The 17,052-nt window shown below is 41.7% G+C and overlaps 1 protein-coding gene and 1 long non-coding RNA gene across 3 annotated transcripts; one reads left to right on the plus strand and one right to left on the minus strand.

The window, feature by feature from the left end:
• Positions 1 to 2,667: 2,667 nt before the first annotated feature.
• Positions 2,668 to 7,031, minus strand: en1a (engrailed homeobox 1a). The gene is made up of 2 exons (XM_046361123.1): positions 6,255 to 7,031; positions 2,668 to 3,732 (listed from the first exon to the last, which is right to left on the minus strand). Exons 1-2 carry the CDS (start codon positions 6,781 to 6,783, stop codon positions 3,413 to 3,415), a joined length of 849 nt encoding a protein of 282 aa, XP_046217079.1. The 5' UTR covers positions 6,784 to 7,031; the 3' UTR covers positions 2,668 to 3,412.
• A 71-nt stretch (positions 7,032 to 7,102) lies between these two features.
• Positions 7,103 to 13,834, plus strand: LOC124042966. Of its 2 annotated transcripts, none has more exons than XR_006840232.1 (3): positions 7,103 to 7,201; positions 12,236 to 13,400; positions 13,719 to 13,834. It is a non-coding gene; the product is annotated as an uncharacterized LOC124042966 (long non-coding RNA). The 2 variants fall into 2 exon arrangements; XR_006840231.1 differs by lacking the exon at positions 7,103 to 7,201 and adding an exon at positions 11,816 to 11,897.
• The last annotated feature ends 3,218 nt before the right edge of the window (positions 13,835 to 17,052 follow it).

Consider the following 17,052-nt stretch of genomic DNA (forward strand, 5'->3'; position numbering starts at 1 on the left):
ATGGAGTTGGTCCCCCCTTTACTGCTATAACAGCCTCCACTGTTCTGGGAAGGCTTTACACTAGATGTTGAAACATTTCTGCAGGGACTTTCTTCCATTCAGCCACAAGAGCATTAGTTAGGTCGGGCACTGATGTTGGGCGATTAGGCCTGGCTCGCAGTTGGCCTTCCAAAGGTGTTCGATGGGGTTGAGGTCAGAGCTGTGTGCAGGCCAGTCAAGTTCTTCCACATCGATCTCGACAAACCATTTCAGTGTGGACCTCGCTTTGTGCAAGGGGGCACTAATCATGCTGAAATAGGAAATGGCCTTCCCAAACTGTTGCCACAAAGTTGGAAGCACAGAATCATCTATAATGTCATTGTATGCTGTAGAGTTAAGATTTCCCTTCACCGGAACTAAGGGGCCTAGTCCGAACAATGAAAAACAGCCTCCACCAAACTTTAGAATGTTGTGAATGATGATCTTCGGCTTGTGTGCAGCTGCTCGACCATTGAAACCCATTTCATGAAGTTCCTGACAAAACATTTTTGTGCTGACGTTGCTTCCAGAGGCAGTTTGGAACTTGGTAGTGGGTGATGCAACCTGGAACAGATGTTTTTTACGCGCTATACGTGCTTCAACACTTGGCGATCCCGTTCTGTGAGTTTGTGTGACCTACCACTTCGCGGCTGAGCCATTGTTGCCCCTAGACTTTTCCACTTCACAATAACAGCACTTACAGTGACCAGGGCAGCTCTAGCAGGACAGAAATTTGACGAATTGACATGTTGGAAAGGTAGCATCCTATGACGTGCCAGAAAGTCACTGAGCTCTTCAGTTAGGCCATTCCACTGCCCATGTTTGTCTATGGAGATTGCATGGCGGTGTGCTCGATTTTATAAACCTGTTAGCAAAGGGCTCAAATAGCCGAATCCACTAATTTGAAGGGGTGTCGACATACTTTTATATATATATTAGTTGCTGGACATAAAATACTGTAAAAACACCAGCAAATCAGCTCCAATTGATTTTAATTTAGAACATTTGTTCCAAAGTATTACCACACATAAGATAGAGATATGTGATTCTATAACAATGTAAGCAAGGTTTGAAATTATTATGTTTTAGTCAAATGTTATATATGTTTGGTCTTTTTGCGGTCAATTTGGAGTCTACACGTTATTTGTACACATTATGTTCTGCCCCCCTGACCATCCATTCAAGAGGAGGAGAGAGCGAGAGAGAGAATCTTGAGTCCTATCTTTGTCAGTTTGCTCATAATGGTGAAAGCATATCCAACTTGAGTTATTATCGATGTATTATGTTTACTACGGCTTTCGTCCTACATACTTGACAAAGACCTTTCGAATAGGTTGCGTGTAAATAGTATCCATGATTCATCTAAGTTGTATAAGATTTGTTATTATGGGTTCCCTTTAGTAAAAATGTTAAAAGGCCACATGAAAAACAAAAGGGATTATTATTTACCTAGGACCATTTATCTCCACAAAGGAAATAACAAGTCTGAGCTGACTTTAAGCGTTTCCTATCGACTTCATGAAAGGGTAGATTGGCTATATCTGCTCTTCGATTTCATCCGTTAAGATAAAATGCAGCTCTGCATCGTGTGTAAATCATCATTCAAATGAATAATTTATTCTCAAATGATTAGGCTAATATCTAAATGTTCGGAAACAAGAATGCACAGTACTACATAGAGCCAGATAACTGATGCAAGCAGTGGAATCAGATTGAAAAAAAAAAACAGGTAAAAATACCATACGGTACGGGGACTGTGAAGAGACACACAACAAAGGTACAGACACATGCATACGCATACATTGTGACATTTTTTTATGGTAGTATTAAACATTCTGTATTGTGGATATGTAATGGTGTAATAATGTTATACTGTTCTATATTTTGTTGCCTTTGTAACAGTTTAGCTTCCGTCCCACTCCTCGCCCCTACCTTGGCTCGAACCAGGGACCCTCTGCACACATCAGCAACTGACACCCACGAAGCATCGTTACCCATCGCGCCACAAAAACCGCGGGCCTTGCAGATCAAGGGGAACAATTACTTCAGTGCTCAGAGCGAGTGACGTCACCGATTGAAACGCTGTTAGCGCGCACCCCGCGAACTGGCTAGCCATTTCACATCGGTTACACCTTGGCAGCAGCTAATGGAGATCCCTAATAAATACAAATACACGAAAAGGCAGATCATTATGATTGTAATTGTAATAAAAACGTTTTTTTTTTTTTTTTTTTTACATTTGTTTATTTCTTTTTTATTTTTGCCCACTGCAGTAGGCTTTTGGCCTAAAGTGAAAAATGAATCAATCTTCCTTACTCGTGGTTGTGGACCCGCGCAAGCATGATTTTCAAGAGAACCGCGTGACCTGTGAATCCAGCAAAGCTTTGAGCGGTGCGCTCTGTCTGGCTCAACATTTGATACAAGACCAAATAGTCGGTTTTATATTTCCAGCCTAGCACACACATAGTTGAGCAAATGAGTGAGCACTGTGGTGCATGGCAAGCCAATTTCATGCTCAGCAACGCTCTGAACAGGCCTGATATCATCACGCTTCTCATAATAAAATGTCCCTTTGTAAAATATACGGGATGAATATGGACACAGTTACCTCACTCACTTGAACCAATGAGCTGCAAACCAACTCCATAGACACTACGATTTATTCATGTAATCGTTTGCACAGAGCAGTGCAACATACAAAAAAGGAGCAGTGTTGCCTTTTTTCCAATAGAAAAATGTTTATTTGTTAACATTGTTTAGATGTAGCTTAGTATATGCATCCCCTCTAATCATGGAGGGCGATTACATATATTTCAAGAGAGTCTGATGCTGCTGTCTTTGTAGTATTCCAATATAAGGTGAATCCAACACGAGTCGAGTCATATATCCTTTCCACCCAAACTGAGGGGCTTACATCAAGCGGCAGGCAACTAATGACAAACAGCGGTCTACTGATTGTTAGAGACTCGCGGTTCAGGAAAAAGGTACGATAACATGGAGATTCAGTTTTTTTCAGGCTGTTTTTTCCGATAAAATCTTTGGCTTGAAGTGGCAGATCACAGTCTGTATGTTCATCGAGGTTTGATATAAGAGAGAGATCACAACACATTAGGCCTAAAGCGACAAAGATAACAATCATATAATTATCCAGCAAGTGCGGGATGAGTAGTCATATTCCTATAGCTTACCCCTTCTTCTTAAATTAAATATACAACGTCTCATTATGGGCTATTCATTTTCATTCATGTTTGTAGTTTGTAGGCATACTTTGATAGTTTATGTCCACATATAGGCTACACATTTAGCCCTATCAACTAATGGAAAATCCCTTTACAATAGCCTTGACTTTCCACAAATATTGTGCCCCCAAAAGGTGACTCCTGCAAGCGAAGTCTCAGTCACTCTCCTCCTTGTCTTCCTGAATGGTGGTGGTGGAATGGTTGTACAATCCTTGCGCCATGAGCTGGAGAGCCAGGCCGTTCTTATAGCCGTTGGCCTTTTTTATTTTCGCCCGTTTGTTTTGGAACCAGATTTTGATTTGTGACTCATTGAGGTTGAGCTCTTGAGCTAGAGACTGTCTCCTCTGCTCCGTGATATAACGGTTGGCCTGGAACTCAGTTTTCAGTCTTTGGAGCTGCTCAGCCGTGAACGCCGTTCTGGGTCGCTTGTCTTCCTTCTCATTTTTCGTCTTTTTCAATTTCCGTGTCCTTGGGCCTACAGTAGGGACGACAATAAAAACGGGAATATAAATATTCAGCGAGCGCCAGACACCTAGTCTCACTATCATCACCAAAAACCATTGCAGATTTAGGCTTAAAAATACCCTACTTATAAAAACAACGTACACAAATAATAACCGCTACTGGGGTAGCCTAGTGGTTAGAGTGGTGGACTAGTAACCGGAAGATTGCAAGTTCAAATCCCCGAGCTGACAAGGTACAAGTCTGTCGTTCTGCCCCCGAACAGGCAGTTAACCCACTGTCCCTAGGCCGTAATTGAAAACAAGAATTTGTTCTTAACTGACTTGCCTAGTTTTAAAAAGTCATGTTGTAAAATCACATAATCATAAAAATAACCAATATAATCACGGTAAGCTAATAAAAATAACAATAAACGTTATTATAGTTGAATACTTTGCTATAGTCTAACGGTATGGTCATCCCAATGGTAGACCCTCAATAATAACTATGAATAGCATGATGTCCTGAGAAGAATAAGGTCCATAGTGCACTGAGCGGCAGGCCTTTGTGTGAAGGGAACAATAGCTGTAGGTCGACTTTCATAATTATTTAGCAAAAATATGCAAACAAAAAACTGTAGGCTACTAAAGCCAACTACAGCTATTTAAAAACATACAATTGTTTAAGGACTATTGGCCAACTGTGTCGGTTATAGGCCTTTCATTGATCACAAATAGTTATAGGCCTAATAAATAAAAAAAATCGTTGAAGCTCAGTGATCTTTAGCTGTTGACATAAGAAAGGAATTAATATATTTTGTACCAAATGCAGACCCAGGTATAGGCTTATGTGCATAAGGGTAGCCTACGCTACAGTATACATTTAAATATTAAATGATGTCCTTTGTTATCATGGTGCCAGAGACAAACAAATAAACAATATCATGAGAAACAGGAAATGTAATTTATCCGTTATTATCTTTCTTAATCCTATATCATTTTCTAACACAAATATAAACTCTTCAGTAAATAGTTTTTGTTTGAGATTAAATGTATAGCTTTAAAGTTCATGTCATTATTGTTGCACTGATTTTTATCAATACCTACGGCATAAAACACAGTCTATATTTTTGACAAGTTTATGGTAATTATGAAAAGCCCATTTATTCGCCAAAACGCCATTGGAACCATTGGACTGTGGAACTTAGAACAAAATAAACATTGTGCATGCTTCCCATTTAACGTAGCCTAACATTTATTAAATACATGTAGTTGGGGGATTACACTAAATGCATACTCAGATAATTTACAGCCTTCTCTATCAAGACAGGCAAAGTTGTTCATTAATTCAACATGTTGACATCACTGAGATTCTTATTCTAGTTTTTTTCCCTGATGCACTTTCTTAAATTGTATTAAATGTAACCTTATTTTTCTAAAGTCTCATTGGAATGTTTAAATATATATGGTACATGGTCTAATAAGAGGTTAGGAATCATGTAAATGTATAGCCTGTATAGGCCTATATTGGCCTAAGCGTGTATTCTGTTAAATGTACGAGCGCTATCTCTCTTTCAATCCAATGAATGGAGGATGTTCTCATGTTAAGTGACACATTTTAAAACATGTCATATCTGCAAGGCATTTTGGGGTGAAACCAGTGACCAGGACCAAGATCTCACTTGCAAATAAGGAGGGTGAAATGTTAGGCCACACAGTCATCGATGAAATGATGTTTACATATTCTGATATGTTCTCAAATGGACCAATGCTGCTCTTGAAAAGCACCTATTCTATTTTTCACTGTTTCAATTTATTTGATTTCTCTCGGTAGAACAGAGTAGATGTCACACAGTCCTATTTCAAAATGAATTAACACAAACATATCCAAGTAGCCTATTTTCAGCTTTTTTGTTCCATATATTTTTCTAGTAGGCCTGAATAATGGACTATTTACATATGATATGGCATAATTTAAATTTGCAAAAGTTTGCTTCCTGTTGAGAAAAATATTGAGTAGGCCTACAATATACTGCTTGCTTCATATGGCACCCATAAAGGTTGTATATAGAACCATTTTGTAGGGTTATTTGATCAGAACCCCAGGGGCTCTTCTTCACTGAAACAGAATTGGTTCCATGTAGAACCCTTGGGTTCCATATAGGGTTCTATATGGAAACAATTTCGGTTCTGTACAGAACCTTTAGGGGTGCTATATATCAGCATAAAAATAACCGTTTTTGGTTCTATCCAGAACCTTTTTTCTAATAATATATGTTAGCCTGCTCTACAGCCAGTCACTCTTTTCATGCAGTAACAGGACCACTACGCCATTACCTACAAATATTGTCATTTATCACAGCGTGAAAATAAAGTATAAAATGCAGTTGAATTTAAGTATAAATGTGCAACTTCGACGAATTAATAACAAATATATCAAATACAAGCATGTTGAGGAAATACTTATATTTCTGCAAGGGACAATAAGGCATTTATAACATTACGCATTAGGCTACAATACCCTGACAAAAGCTTGTTCAAGAAACTATTGCCTCACCAGATGACGGCCTGTCCGAGTATCTAGTGCAGTACACCCAGGCAGGCCACAGCAGCGGCTGGGACTCGGCTTTGGGCGCTGCGCCGCCACTACCGCCGTTCACAACCATGACAGAAGATGTGTTCTCGCCGAACTTTGGCGTGCTGCCTCCAGAGCTCTCGTCAGCCTTCGATGACGAGGTGCTCTTTTGGGGGGTGGGAGACAAGGCCAAGGACGAGGTGGAGGAAGAAGTGCTGTCGCTGCTGCAGTTAGAGTCCTGGCATGGGGTTCCAGGATGATTCGGCCTGGCGACCAAAGGTTGGGCGCGCTCTCGGCTGGAAGTCTGCGCACGTTCCCTAGCTCCTAAACCATGCTCCTTCCGGCAGCCGAAATCTGGCCGCAGAATATTGTCAATAAAAAAGTTCGTGGTTCTGTGCGCTTGCTGCGCTGCTTGGAGAGGCAGGATGGGCGGCGAAGGCAGACTGCGAGAAGGAGAAACGCTCTCCCTTTCACTAGACTCCGGGCTGTGTAGAGCCCTTTGCTTCTCCATTGCTGAAAGGGACTGCAAAAGGGTCGATCCAGGCTCCTAACTAATTCCACTTGTTGGTGTGTATTGGTATCCAAATATAAAATAATGAAGCAATACGGTGACCACTAAAGGCTCATTAATACCTCTCTGATTTGGGGCACTTTTTGATTTCTAAATTGTTGACATCCCTCGTGCGTAACGCTCCAACGTGTCATGGTCGTCGACATGACAAGACTGACAAGGCATTGCGCTCTCCTCTCGCAGCCCCGAGCTTTTCACCACTGTAGGTATGACAGTTCGATCTTCACCAACTCCTCACATCACATTTCCCACAGCAACCGGAAGAACGTGAACCCTTTCGAACGTGTAGTGGGCCAATCAATGAACGATACACTTTTGGACACGGGTGACGACGTCCAATAATGTCTCGCAACTCTGGGTAAGTAGGCTGCATGCTATCAAATGGGTTTTAAGAAAACCAAACAAGAGGTTATCACCGCTACGCGCCTTCTGCAACCTTGTCTATTCGCAGCAAACGAATGCTAGACCTATAGGAGAATACAATAATAACAAATACGGATATTTCACCTCGGTCAAAATATGTTGTCACCAAGACAGCCTAGGCTGTATGGTGTTTTCGATTATTGTACAATGTTGCTACAGCCAAATGGGACGTTTGATATTAGCGTTAATCATTAAAGGTAGGGTATAGTCAGTCACTGGTGAACAGGGGTGGAATGGCATTATAGGCGCGCGCACACACACAGCAAAAGGATCCAACAGAAGCGATTTGAATGCCTATACCGGTACTTCACATGAATTCAAAACAAATGTATAATGATAATGAATAGTGTAGGCCATTTGCAATTGGAACGCAATCACACGTCCAGCCCACATTGTTTAATTTCATTTGGGCCAACAAAACTGAAATCTTTATCCACAAGCTATTTGTTGGTACTTAATTACATTCTAATTAGGACACCACCGTTATCCCATTTAGTAACCATTGTGTGGCTGTTGTGAGACGCAATTCATCTCTGACAGTAAATGGGCGCAGGGACTGCAATCTTGCCTGCAAAGAGATGCCTTAAGAGAGACCGCAAAGGAAAATTCATAGGTTTTAATTACTCTTCATTCCGACTGTTCAGATTGGCGTCCATCACAGCCACAAAATCATAAACCCCGCCTATTTCTACAATGTATCTTCTTAAAATCTGATTTTAAAACTAGCCTTCAGCTTCACCTTAACCGCACTGCTAACCTTAAATTAGACCAAAAGGAAATATTTGTTTTAATAAATTATTACAATATAGCCAATTTTGACCTTGTGCCTGTGGTAACTAGTAACAACCAGAAGAGTGAAAAGGCAGTCAAAAGCTGTCATTATTCCCGCGCAGGAGGCTTAATCAAAATAGTGCGCGGGTCTGAGGCTCAACTACAGGCATGCGAGAAGCACGTTCTTCTCAGGGTACTGATAAAGCGGAATGAACTGAATAATACCAAGGTCCTCAGAGACGCTATTTACACAAATTAGTTTATTGAAGGCTTAACGTTTGGTAATTCATATCACCTCTCCTGTAGCGTTCTGGAGCCTGCTCTTCCACAGAGGAGAGATGGGTGTAGGTTTTGTAATGTAAACGCCTTTGGATACGTGCACGAGAAATGGTCCGTTTCTGCAGTCTCAAATACTTAATTAAAATGTTCAATCACCATGTAGACTACCAGCTCATTTTACTCGACAATTCCAGAGAACAAGGGGTTCCAAAATCGTTTTTACACACCAATGGTGCATTGCGCAATGGCATTGAAATTAATATATAGGCCTAGAGTCATCATAAACTATTGGAGAGGCACATTTTTGCTCGTCATGCAGCCTACCATTTTTTTGTATCAGGTCGAGGTAGTGAATTTGTTTAGAAAATAATATAAGAACATGATAGTTTGAGACTTTCCCTCTCTCTTACACACCCACGCACACACATTAAGCCATACTAGAACAATTTCAGGAACCATCTGATGGAATATCTTTTTAGCTAGACCCATATTTGACCTTACAGTGTTTAATATGAGCCAGCTTCAAACTTCACCTCATAACGGACACCATGCAGTCACCTGGACACGCAGGCTGTCTGGGGGTTGACGATGCCTTTGGAACTGATGATTGGCTTTGTTCATGCAATTGGAATATTCGCTTCTTTTTGGAAACAGATGTTCTGAAACGCTCTAAATACTATACTGCATTTTCAGAAAATAAGATTTGAAAGACACAGAGGATACTATGGGAAAACTCTCCCTATATTTCTAAATAGACTCTCTCAGATATGCATATTTTTCCAGAATATTTCACTGGAAAGCATATTGATTGCCTATAGCCTGCATGCGCTTATATGCGCTGTAATTCCTCATGGCCTGTGTTGTTTTTAATTGATTCGTTTTTTTCATTTAGACTATTTTGTCTTCGCCTACTGTAAATATTAGCCAATGCCAATCTCCTCCTTGAATGATTTTAGCTTGAACTGAATTTCTTAATGTGTCATTTGAAAATGCAGAATGCATTAATAATAATAAATAATAATATATGCCATTTAGCAGACGCTTTTATCAAAAGCGACTTACAGTCATGTGTGCATACATTCTACGTATGGGTGGTCCCGGGGATCGAACCCACTACCCTGGCGTTACAAGCGCCATGCTCTACATTAGCCTACTTAAGTTAAACATTTTCACAAAAGTAAAATTATTCTCTCAAACGTTTGGTCATTCGAAACTCGTATGACATTTAGACTGTATTTGTAACCATCCAATGAAGTAGACAACTTTTAGGATAATTTCGTGAAGGGCTGCCTTCGATTTCTTCAGTAGAATATAATAAACATTCATACGCCTACCTCCAATCCAAAGCTTTACATTTGAAACCGGAATGTAAAGCTGTAGTATCCTGAACAATAGGTAAAATAATCAACGGTAGGCCTTAAATTCAAAACTATATTATGTTTATCCATAATGTGTTTTTCTTTTAGAGCATCAAGGAATTGTAACTGGTAGTCTTTCCGGACATGGAGCAATCATGTTCAACAGAGCATTTACAGGAAGTTCTAATAATTAGATAAAGGGGTGTAGGCCTATGGTTTTAATTATAAGATCGTTTAGATGTTCTGTCTTTACAATTCACCATGGGGGGAATGGAAAGTGATTACCTTTTTATGTGCTTTTCTCTCTGCCTATTCTGACCTTGAAATGAAGCATGAGAATAGCATGCTGTTCACCCACTATTAGTTTAGGGTGGAGATGGAATAAATGAAGGTGTGGCAGAGGTGTGTCTACAGATACACCATATTCTGACTGATTTAATTCAGTGATAATTCCACCACCTTTATCCACGAGGGAACCACGAATACGGTCTAGCTAACCTACCGATTCCAAGTGGAAAAAGCATCGACTTAATTATTTTGATGGAAGTAACACCATTCTCCATGCGCTGTAATTTACAACTTGACAAGCGCTATTGATAAAAGCTGGTTAAATGAATAATCCGTTTGGATAAAGGAATTGTAAATATAAATAATACTTGTTTTAGATCAATTTGACTTTATAATCGCTGGGGACAAATGTGAAATCAATCATGTGGCAGCAAACTGAAGTATATCAACATATCAACTTTCCCACAGTTTATGAAATGCTATGCCATTATGCAGAATTGAAATTGTACTGCCTTTTAATTTGCAGGGATAGGCACTGTCAAATGTCTTAATTATAGGTTACATCGATTTTCTCAGTTTCCTATTTCTATCATGTTAAATATTAGCCCATATCATTATCGAATGTCAATAGGCCTCATAACCACTCACACACATCTACCAATGCACTGTTAGTTCCCTTCAGTTGGTCTAGCCTAGGCTACATTATCATTCCATTTAATTCCATTGTTTGTTTACCTTCATTTGCTTCCTCTGTAAATGCGTCATGAACATGGCTGTGTGTTTGCTGCTAAGGATCATCGGTATAAGACGATAATATACAAAATACATACAAAATGAATAAAGACACGAGGTTAATTAAATCATTATGGCAGCCAGGTCACCCGTAATACAAGTCAGTATTCGACGTCCATCCATGTCTGAGGACATCGGGAGATGATGTGGAAACCGGCCATTAGGGGCAACGCTGAGCACTGTTACCTCCATGTAGGTTTCCGTTTTGCTATGGCGTTATGGATGGGGATAGTGGATGGGCGTAAGCATCTGCCTCTGGTGTAAAAGGTCTGCCTCTGGTTCAGAAGGTTGCATGATCAAATACAGTCTAACGGTCATACAAGTCAGTTAAGGTTTAGGATAAGCATAAATTAAATAAAAACATAGTATTGCTGTTTTAATCCAGCAAATTTAACCCTAACCTTAAAAATTCTGAGTTAATGTCTAAACTTTAACTTTAAACATTTGGAATTTGACGTTTGGAACAACTTCGAAATTTGATATTTGAGAAACATGGATGAAAACATGGATGAACATCTATTTCTGAGTTGAGAGCAGAGGGCAGACCAAGCCTTAACAGTTCAATCCCGACTCATGGCACAATATTTGTTAGTGCAGGCAATATATGATGGTATAGCCTACTATTGTACACTATTCTCCCAATTAGAATTATATATACACTAATCTTTCAACAGTACTATGGGTTGAATAACTAAATGTGGCCATTTTCAGAAGGAATCAAACTGCCATTTTCTTTATTTTGTTTGTAAAGGCTCTCCAAACATTTTATGATTCATAAATACTTTCCGGAATCTAAATAATCTACAAGATCAGAGTATTTTTAAATCTACCAATTGGTGCTGAAACAGACCAATATGTATATGCATATACGCTATATATTCCTACAATTCTGAACCCATTGTGACAAAATTCAAACTAAAAAAGGTACACCATATTTAATACTGCAGTGGCCTAAATCAGGGTCACACAGAGTGTTTCTTGGTAGTCATAAGATAAAAATGTATGCCACTGAAAACACTATTTAATGAAAACTCCATGAGGAAAAAATAGGTTGGCCAGCAAGTGGGAGGGTTTTCAGCAGTTGAATTCAATTTATTCAGAGCACGCAAGGTAGCCACACGTTCAGTTACTCGACCGAATAAGGTAAGTCTAAATACCACATATTGAAAAGTGTCTAAGAAGGGCGCAGGGAATGCTTGAGCAGGAAAGGCGTACATTTTCTAAGTCTGAATCGGCCCGTATAGGCCTGGTATAACCTACTGTAAAAACGAAAATGAAAACGGTTCAGTTGATTCGTTTTGAAACATGTTCTACATTGCAGAATGACCTATCAATTTGCATGACATAGGCTAGCCTATTATTGGGCGATATTTTACAGCGTGGGAGCCTAACGCTTCGAACACACCGACTGCGTAGTTCATCACTGCTGCATAACATTTGGCGCAGCTAGGCAACTATACTGATGCAGGTATCTTTTGCAGATGGTCGCATGCTGTTGGACACATGGAGGAGAGAATCGTTTTCGCAGTATTCTCAAAACCGTGTATTTTTGACACAACTGCTGACAGCTACATGGACATAAACACAAAAAAATGCTGCTTGAAGACAACTGTCCACGATAGTAGTGAGCTTGTGCTAGATGTGGCTAGTTAACGTTAGCTAGCTAGCTAACCTAGCCAATGAGGTGTGTGTGTGTGAAAGAAATAGTCATATAAATTATGCTAGTTTACTACCCCTGATAACGTTCCCAAATAATCATGTTTGAAAGAGTGTGAGTGTGTATGCTAGATAAATAATAATAGAAATGGTAGATACTACTGCACCCCTGATAATTTGGCCAATTAACCGTGTGTGTACAGTAGGTGACATGTTCATGATAGATATCTAATAACTATAGTTATGCTAGGTAATGGTTTGGCTTATCATGTTCATGTCTATGTAGAAGAAGACTGTAAGAGGAAGTGGAGAGGACTCAGGGACAGGTATCAGAGAGAGAAGGGCAGAGAAAGACAAGAGGTCTGGGTCAGCAGCTTCAGGCCAGCAGCCTTGGCGCTTCTGCCACATTCTTTGTGGATCCATTTATTGTGCCTATGGCAACGAGTGGCAATTTTACAGCCAGACCCTCTACTACGTCATCCACAAGTGTTGTCACCACCGGTGCATCAAGACCCTCAACATCATCTACAAGTGCGACCATCGCCTCCACCGGTGCAGCGAGACCCTCTACAACATCTACATCATCCACAAGTATGACCACCAACCAGTGCAGCCATGGAAGATGATGAAATGGAGGAAGCACCCCTGGATCTAGGACCACCTGAGATTATTATGAACCTCACGGAAGTGACTACTGAGGACCTCGTTGAACAGGATGTGGCCGTGGAGCCAAACGAGGAGAGAAACAGAGAGGAACAACGTCACACCAGGTGTCATCGGAGGTACCAGCGCCCAGATCCACTCAACTCATTTCAGTAGAGGCTCCTCCAAGCCGTCGAGAGGGATGCAGCCCAACCTGATGCTCACAGGAAGGAGGATGAAGAGACCCTCTTTGCAATGAGCCTGGTGCCAACACTGAAGAGGCTGCCTCAGCAAAGAAAAGCGGCAGTCAAGGTTAAAATGTATCAGCTGCTTTTCTCCACATCACAGGTAGTATCATAAGTGTTGCGACAGTGAAGTAAAATAGGTCATTTTTACAGTATAGTCATGTAGGCAATTTGGTATTTCAGATCAAAGTATTAATGAGGCAAATGTATAGCTGTTTCTAGGTTAGAAAATATCCCAAAACAGTTTGCTGTCTAAATATTTGCCTGTCATATTCATCTTTTGATCTGAAATACAAATTCCATGAGTAAACAGCAAGTAATACCAACTTTACCGCACAATATTTATACCTCTAACTACACTATACAAGCAGGATTTAGTTAACATAAATGTTGTATGTGTTGTTTTTCTCTTTCCTTCCAGAGATGGAGTCCATTTAGCCGACCAGCTCACAGGAAGGACAGGAAGAGGAGAGGAGTTGCCGGGGCCGACCAGCTCACAGGAAGGACAGGAAGAGGAGAGGAGTTGCCGGGGCCGACCAGCTCACAGGAAGGACAGGAAGAGGAGAGGAGTTGCCGGGGCCGACCAGCTCACAGGAAGGACAGGAAGAGGAGAGGAGTTGCCGGGGCCGACCAGCTCACAGGAAGGACAGGAAGAGGAGAGGAGTTGCCGGGGCCGACCAGCTCACAGGAAGGACAGGAAGAGGAGAGGAGTTGCCGGGGCCGACCAGCTCACAGGAAGGACAGGAAGAGGATAGGAGTTGCCGGGGCCGACCAGCTCACAGGAAGGACAGGAAGAGGAGAGGAGTTGCCGGGGCCGACCAGCTCACAGGAAGGACAGGAAGAGGAGAGGAGTTGCCGGGCCGACCAGCTCACAGGAAGGACAGGAAGAGGAGAGGAGTTGCCGGGGCCGACCAGCTCACAGGAAGGACAGGAAGAGGAGAGGAGTTGCCGGGGCCGACCAGCTCACAGGAAGGACAGGAAGAGGAGAGGAGTTGCCGGGGCCGACCAGCCCACAGGAAGGACAGGAAGAGGAGAGGAGTTGCCGGGGCCGACCAGCCCACAGGAAGGACAGGAAGAGGAGAGGAGTTGCCGGGGCCGACCAGCTCACAGGAAGGACAGGAAGAGGAGAGGAGTTGCCGGGGCCGACCAGCTCACAGGAAGGACAGGAAGAGGAGAGGAGTTGCCGGGGCCGACCAGCTCACAGGAAGGACAGGAAGAGGAGTTGTCTGGTTGTTGTTTTGACCTCCCTCATTGTACCTTTCTTTTCACACACATTTACATTTACATTTAAGTCATTTAGCAGACGCTCTTATCCAGAGCGACTTACAAATTGGACACGTCAGTTCCGTTTAAATTCAGTCAATTCACAAAGTCATTTGTTTATAAAGTCTTAGGATAGCATTCATTATTAGTGTTACATAGATTTCGCAATTGAAACTCATACACAGGAGAATTCACAGATGCTCTTGGTCTCTTACGAGACTAAAGGTCAATATTTCTTTCATTTAAAACCACTTGAAAACCAGGGTATTGAAATTGTTTGTGAAGTTATGTTCCATCGACTGGTCCGTGACGTCCAGGGGCCATTTGTTTGTTTAGCTGTGTTATGGCTACATATGATTTTATTTTTCTCAGAGACAGAGACACACCTCTTCGTACCTCAGATCTCCAGTGCCCTGCCCTCTCTCTCTTTATGGCCATGTCGAAAGTTCCCCTACTATGTCTAGGCTTTATGAGGAGTCCCTGTATCTGTCTGCAGTTGTGCCAAAAATACATGCTCGTTGTTCTCTTACAGATTACAGGCTACACATTCATTATTATTATTATTTTACACGCACACACACCTGTCATGTTCTTTCCTGTACTTGAATACTTAATCAATTATAATGTTTTCATAGTCAGTTGTTTGTTAATATCTCATTTAGGCTTAATCTGCTTATTTCTTCCCTACATCTTTGCAGATCTGAGACAAGATGAAAGTAAAAACACATTCTCTTCCTAATTAGTTTTTTTCCCACCTGTATTTTGTCAGGCCAGTGAACATGGTGGTAAACTGTGCTATTTGTATGGACCCTAGGTTACCCTTTCCCTTTGTTATCATACTAACTGTATGTCGTATAACCTTAATTAGTGCTCCTGCTCACCTGATGTACCATGCCAGGTGTGTATGATACTGATGTAAATGGAGTTAGGGAAGGGGTTAAGGTGTGGTCTTTACTCCCAAATGTCACTTAAATATAACTTCCAAATGAAGAGAGACAATGATACATAAAGTAATCTGGGGAAAAAAATACAATTTTATGGACAACGGTGGATGGTTCTTAAAATAACCTTTTTTTGTTATGGGGCTCTTAAAAGAGCTGTTTCACTCCACGGCATACTGCCATGGGACTTCACCTGCTGGTGATGAGAAGTAGGTGGTCAGCTTCTCCCTCACCTGGAGTACCTGTCTGGGGGCGTTGTTGGCACCTGCCCTGGTGACATCAGGTAGGTGACCATTTGGCGTGCCCATCTCCATCCGGAGCGGCTCCTGGAATGACCTCCGCAAGTAGTTGTGGAGAACACATGTGGCCTTCACGCAGGCATCGACATTTGAGGGGCTGAGACCAAGCACTCTCCGATACATTCCACCGGGCTGCCAGAATCCCAAAGGCGCATTGCCCTGGACAGTCGTTTGTTAAAGATCCTTACAGGCTTTGGCAATGGCAGCTGGCGTCCAGGGCAGGGCTCATGAGGTTGGGTCTTAAAGGGAAGGCCTGGTCGCCGACGAAGACGTGGGGAACAGGTCCCAGGTCTTCAGCCCCAGGGATGATGCAGGTGGTGGAATCTCCAGAGTGCCATCCTGAAGTGCCTGGCCGAAGGCAGAGTCCCGCCATCACTTCCCTTGCCGTAAGCACCAACATCGACAACACAAAAACAGTAGATGGCATCTACCACAGCCAAGGGTACAACTGAATATGTACCCTTGTAGTTGTAGGATTGCGAAACCGAGCACGGTGGAGCCTGGATTACTGCATGTTTCCCGGCAGTTGGGGAAATTCCACCTCTCCAGGAACTCGTCAGTGATGGCCCTCCAGTCTTCCTCTTTGGGAAAGGAATGTATTCTCCAACCAGACAGTCCCAAAGGGCTTGTGCCACAGAGGGAACTATGGCTGCCACCGTATACTTCTAAATAATGATCAATATTGTGTATAACTTGAATTCCACCCACATATTATATCTACTCATATAGCTACCTCATTACTGTTTATTATGGTCCACTAACTATATTGTAACCATCATTAACAATGACTTGAAACAGTACAATTCAGTCTATGACTATATCATTAAACCGTAGCCCAGGCCAACTCTACTCTTAGAAAGAATGGCACTATCTACTTAAAAGGGTTCTCTGGCTGTCCCCATAGGATATCCCTTTTAGGTTCCAGGTAGTACCCTGTTTGGTTCCAAGTAGAACCCTACTGGGTTCCATGTATTAAGTAGTATACCTGGAACCAAAAATGGTTATCCTATGGGGAAAGCAGAAGGACACTTTTGGAACCTTTTTCTCTAAGAGTGTATGTGAGTCCAATAAGAACGTAATGAATGACTAACTGTATTGAACAACAATGGGTCCTGGAGAAGACTAGCCTACCTTCATCAGGGGAGAAGGCACCTTTCTTTTCATTTGGTAACATTGCATAATTAAAAAAGGATTATAAATCAACTTTGGGAAAAGTTATAGTCCTAATGAACATTATGTAAAAGTACATCTG

This window comes from Oncorhynchus gorbuscha, linkage group LG09 (genome assembly GCF_021184085.1).
Source record: "Oncorhynchus gorbuscha isolate QuinsamMale2020 ecotype Even-year linkage group LG09, OgorEven_v1.0, whole genome shotgun sequence".
Lineage (NCBI taxonomy): Eukaryota > Metazoa > Chordata > Actinopteri > Salmoniformes > Salmonidae > Oncorhynchus > Oncorhynchus gorbuscha.

Excerpts from the sequence above, each read along its gene's own strand:
- en1a (XM_046361123.1), bottom strand. The coding sequence starts at position 6,783 with ATGGAGAAGCAAAGGGCTCTACACAGCCCGGAGTCTAGTGAAAGGGAG. Across the intron at positions 3,733-6,254 it reads CTCGGACAGGCCGTCATCTG|GCCCAAGGACACGGAAATTG; the intron begins GTGAGGCAATAG and ends TCCCTACTGTAG.